A 5,686-nucleotide genomic window follows, 5' to 3' on the forward strand; every position below is an offset into this window, starting at 1 on the left:
TACAAATTTGATGAGGTTATTATTACCCAGGTTGAAGTTGCACATTAAGAATTAAACCAGAAATAACTTTAGATAAATAAATCTGAAATTCATAGAAAATTTAGTGGGTCTATATGACATAGATTTAGAAAATTAAAGCGAAATATTTATATAAAAGTAGGGTATTATTGTTGATGATTTGTTAAAAACATGTTTTTAAGGATTTGGAATCAGCAGTAAAAGGTGTCATACACCACAAAAGGTTAAAGGGGTTGTATGATGATATTAGCATACGAAAATCAAAGTTAATTTGAGGCACACCCCCTTTACGTCGAATTGCCGCTACGGGAAGACGAAAAGGGAATTTGAGTCTCAAAACTTCAGGTTTTTCTATTCACAAGGCCGGAGGGTGCAAAAAATTAAAAATCTATGACCTGTAATGTTGTAATGCATTTGTTGAGAGGCCACGCCCCCTTAACCTCGAATTGCCGCTACTAGAAAACGAAAAGGGAATTTGAGTCTCAAAACTTCAGGTTTTTCTATTCACAAGGCCGGAGGGTGCAAAAAATTAAAAATCTATGACCTGTAATGTTGTAATGCATTTGTTGAGAGGCCACGCCCCCTTAACCTCAAACTGCCGCTACAGGAAAACAAATGAATTGGCAAGTCTCAAAATTTCAGGTTTTCAGTTCACATAGATATCTATATCACTGAGACAGTGTCCAAAACAAAATTTAGAAATCTATGACCCTGGTGTAATGCATTTGTTGAGTTGGCATAGAATGACTCAACTTTTCGTGATTTCCGATTATGTTATTGTGTAGTTTTCAACATAGTATCTAACCATGAAGGAGCTGACTACCTAACCTGAAATTTGGTTTATAGGTAGATCTAATATATAACTGGGGTAAATTTAAGAAAAGATTTTAACTTTCCACAAGACGATCTGTTGTTGAGAAACATAGGCATTTTTCACTTTTATAGATCTGGTCCCAACTTTGAATATATGCCATTCAATTTTAATTGATTTGATCAGACTGCGCTTGCATGTGGCTAGAGACAACTACACTTAGATAATACACCTGTAATATGAGGGGTATATACCCATTCAAATGGAAGCAAGGTGACCTTGAAAATCACAAAAAAATGTGCATCGTTAAACAAAGTGGCTAATTTGAGTGCAGATAACTTCAAAAGGGAAGGGATAACTGTTAATCTAAGGCGATATTTGTGAAATATGGCGACAACTATGTTAGAATACCAAGTTTGACTCTGATAGCTAATACCAATCTCGAGTTATAAGCTTCCAAAATTGAGGTAAATTGCGTTTGCACATCTTGAAGAACCACGCCCCATATTTTTGAGGAGTCAATATCTCGAAAACTACATATCCTATGAGGCTAATTTTTTTTTTTTATTTTGTTGGTTTTTCATACAGTGGATCATTTTTATGAAGTTTCATCAAAATCTGAGACGGTCATACAGGAATTTCTTTTTATTCTGGTTGATTTGACATGGAATGACCCTACAATAGGTCAAAGGTCAGAATGTACCGTTTCCTGTCACTATTTGAACATTTTTTTTTATTAGGACGAATAGAAACATGAATCTCCTGAACAATTTGCAATCAATTGTGAGTCTCTATGACCAGTAGTTACCGACATATGACATTACAAGGTCAAAGGTCAAACTTTCAAAAACCCCTTTTCCCGCCATTTTTTGATAAAAACAACAAATAGGAACATGCATATTGTGAACAATTTGAGACCAAAATCAAGTCTCTCTGACCAGTGGTTATCGAGATACAAGCGTCCAAATCAACAGGCGGCCATTTTGAAAAACGCCCCCAAACGGGACTTCCCCCCCCCCCCATATCTGGGAGGTATATAGGAGCTATATTTTATCTAAATTGGTCCATCTTGCCAAATCCATCGAGAAACAAAGGTATCCTAAAATTAGTCACGGATCTCATGAAAATGACTCTACTACACATGGACCAAGCAAATATCAACACACATTCAGTCGCGAGAGTTCAGAGAATTTTTTCAATCGCGATTACATCGTAACGTAAAACAAGGCTTTATACACCCAGATCAATGCATATTCTCGCTACTCCACGAAACTGGAGTTCATCAAACTTTCGCTGGTAGCCTAGATAGGGTATACAGTATACAGTATATAGCAGTTTTTTCGTGTTTGTGACAAATTTTGACCGACATTTTATTACTTTTTAAAAAGCGTAGCCAGGGTTTACCCCTCCCCCAACGTACGTTTTCTACGCTTGTGAAAATGTTGATAATTGTGAAGGACCCATTAGATTGGGTAAAATAATTGAATTCACTTTGAATTTACATTGGTTATGACAAAGCAAATTTTGCAGTACGCAATTGGGCGCAAAGGATGGTTAATTTAGAAAAAGTGTTAAAGCAATGGAAAAAAAGAAACCTTACAGTATTTGGAAAATTAACAATCACAAAAAAGTTACGACTTTCAAAAATAATCTATAACGTGATTAAGTGTGATTGAAACTCCTGATTATATTGTTAAACAGATTGATAAACTAATAGCAGATTTTATTTGGAACGATAAAAAAGCAAAGATCAAAAGAGTATCTTTGATTGGTGACTATTCACAAGGAGGTATTAAACTACCAGACTTCATATCACAAGTAAAAGCCTTAAAATACTCATGGTACAAACGACTTCTTCATTCCGAAGAAGGTATTTGGAAAGTTATTCCAAGATGGTATCTTTCAAAGATTGGTCCTGATAACTTACTCTGTAGAATAACAAGTGTTGATATGTTAGATAAAAATACAAAGATAAAGATACCACAATTTTACAAAGACGTTTTACTCTCATTGTCAGAATTTAATGTTATAAATCAAAGTAATCCCATTAACTATAAAGATATTATCAAACAAAATAAGTGTAGAATGAAATCCATCTGGTATAAACAATGGATCGACTATGGATTCATGAACATTAACGATATTCTTATGGTTAATACATGGAAAAATTACCCGAAAATTGTTAGTAAACTTAAGGGTAATGCCAATTGAATGATTGAATATTTGAACATCTTAAATGCTATTCCAAAACATTGGAAAATTGTATTAATTCATATAAAAGAAAATGTACTTGCCCTCGATTATGGGGTGCCATACGCAGCAAAAGTCCACGTTAAAATCAAAAGAACCGAAAAAATCCGAAGAACGCATGCGCCAACTGGTTACAGTTTTCAAAATCAGTGTCTATATTTCTGGAAATAAAATTCAGGTAATCCGAATTTTTTAATACAATCGATCGATATAGGCCTAACCAACTTACCTATGTGATTGCACTAAACGTTGTCATTAACGGAGTTATCAAAAGGAAATTGTAATATTAACAATCAAAATCATAGGCCTCAGCTAGCGTCTATCAACAAGAAACAAAGGCAACCGTATACAGGGTGAGTACCCATACCATTCGTCCGTTGAACAATCAAAACCACGGTAGCACCTATTGTTTACTGTTGGCATGGCAACTATTCAACTGGATAGCGCTAACAAAGAGATCGTCACAGTTGCGGAACAAGACACTTCACAAACAGCAAATAAATCGAAATGTTATTACGAAAACTGTACAAATACCAAAGGCGCGACGGTTAAGTGCAGCAACTGTCTTATGGATTACCACTTAATTTGTGTCAAGTTGAAAAAACGGCCCTAAACTACCACATGGGTTTGTAATTTCTGTTCGACAGACTTAAAATATATTGTTCAAGAACTCAAATCACAACTGGATGTTATGAACACCACGGTAAAAAAGATGACTACCGAAAACATAAACATATCTAAGCGCCAGGCAACACTTGAAAAAGAAAACAAAAATCTGAAAACCTCTGTCAAAGAACTCAACGAAAAAGTTAAAGATCTAATTTCAGATATGCAGAGAATAAATAGATCTACTTCCTCTAGTGTTACCAAAAAAAAACACTAATTATAGGTGATTCTATTTTGAGAGATATACAGGAATCGTGGTTCCAGCAAACCGATGTGATTGTTAAAAGAGGAAGCATTATAGAAGATATTTTTGAAACTCTCAATTCAAAGGACTTAGATCAATATGCTGATATAATTGTTCATGTTGGCACAAACGACGTCGCTAACGCAACTGATATTGCGAACATAAGTTCATCAATTGAAAAACTGATAACTCTGGTAATGGTCAAGGCACCCACCACTAAATTGCATATTTCAGCAATCTCTCCTAGGAAAACACACATGACAGCAGTAACAGAAGCAAACATTATTCTTAGAGATTTAGTAAAGAGTCTTGACTGCTCCTTTTTAAATGTAAACCCAAAATGTGTGTATCAGAATGGATCAGTTGATAACACTATACTGTATGATGGATTGCATCTAAGTCATAAAGGAACAAAACTACTAGTTGAGTGTTTTGTCGAGGGTGTTGAATCCCTAAATTTAACAAATGAATTTGTTCAACATAGATCTTCAAACCTTAAAAAACAAAACAAAAAGCAACAAAGACGGAAAAACCAGCATCGTAGTGATAACATTGAGACCAGAAAATTTCGGCCACGAAATTCTTCTTCTGCATATTATCAACAGAGTATGAGAGAAAGCAGACAAAGTCAAGCATGTAAAAACTGTGGTCTATCAAACCATAATTCAGCCGAATGCTACCACGAAAACCCAATCAGATGTAGAACATGTGGCAGGTTTGGTCATAAAGACAGATTTTGTAAACATAATAAACATAAGTCTAATAATAATAATTACTACCAAAAATTTAATAACCACTATGATGATTCATATGGTAATGAGCACTTATACTCACAATACCAAGAAAATTTTTATTCTGAAAATTGATTGCCCAATATTGAATGTAGGGAGACTAGCACGTTTTCAAGTAGTTCAAAATCTACTGAGGGCGTTAGTCAAAGTGAGTTGCCAAGGTACCATAAAGACATATACGAGCCTCTTAATAACAAATGTGGATTAGTCATTGCAAATTTGAATATATGTAGTATTACACATAAATTTTAAGAATTACAACACATTTTAAATCAAAACAATATTGATGTTATAGGACTATGTGAAACCTTTCTCAATAGTACTATAACCAACCAAGAAATTAATATAGATGATTATTCTTTATATCGGAAAGACCGATGTAAATCGTCCAAACATAAAACGGATAGAAGAGGAGGTGTAGCCTTCTATACATCAAATAATATTAACCACAAAATTCGAAATGATTTTATGCCAGATCATTTAGAACTAATCACTATTGAATTAAAAAGGGAAACCATTAATCATTGTGCTATAGTATAGGCAGCCAGGGACATCGGTTGACCTATTTTTTTACGTAAATGAGATTATTTCTAAAATTGAACATGAAGGTACAGAGTATATACTAATGGGGGATTTAAATTGTGATATAATGTCAACGAATCCCAGTTGTTACACAAACCAACTAAATGAGTTATGTACAAATTATAATCTCAAACATGCAATCACTGAACCCACACGAATAACAAATAAAAATGCATCATTAATTGACATTATGGTACTTAGTAATCAAGAAAAGATGTCAGATAGTGGTGTCATTCATGTTGGAATGAGCGATCATTCAATGACGTATGTTATTTTGGGTAAAAAAACAAAATGTAAAAATATGAATAATAGAAATAATAATAA

General features: G+C 34.0%; 1 protein-coding gene across 1 annotated transcript; it reads left to right on the forward strand.

Moving 5' to 3' along the window:
* Nucleotides 1–2,268: 2,268 nt before the first annotated feature.
* LOC117110664 lies at nt 2,269–5,184 on the forward strand. The gene is made up of 3 exons (XM_033253422.1): nt 2,269–2,301; nt 2,531–2,699; nt 3,969–5,184. The coding sequence occupies exons 1-3, from the start codon at nt 2,269–2,271 to the stop codon at nt 4,853–4,855; spliced, it is 1,089 nt and encodes a 362-aa protein (XP_033109313.1). The 3' UTR covers nt 4,856–5,184.
* The last annotated feature ends 502 nt before the right edge of the window (nt 5,185–5,686 follow it).

The sequence above is a fragment of the Anneissia japonica genome, unplaced genomic scaffold, assembly GCF_011630105.1.
Source record: "Anneissia japonica isolate Jap-2015-1 unplaced genomic scaffold, ASM1163010v1 scaffold287587_len645178_cov120, whole genome shotgun sequence".
NCBI classification, from domain to species: domain Eukaryota; kingdom Metazoa; phylum Echinodermata; class Crinoidea; order Comatulida; family Comatulidae; genus Anneissia; species Anneissia japonica.

What these genes read in the sequence shown, in the direction of transcription:
- LOC117110664 (XM_033253422.1), top strand. Translation starts at nt 2,269, where the DNA reads ATGTTGATAATTGTGAAGGACCCATTAGATTGG. An exon ending in TGAAGGACCCATTAGATTGG is followed by an intron (nt 2,302 to 2,530) that starts GTAAAATAATTG and finishes ATTGTTAAACAG; the next exon opens with ATTGATAAACTAATAGCAGA. An exon ending in ACTTCTTCATTCCGAAGAAG is followed by an intron (nt 2,700 to 3,968) that starts GTATTTGGAAAG and finishes CACTAATTATAG; the next exon opens with GTGATTCTATTTTGAGAGAT.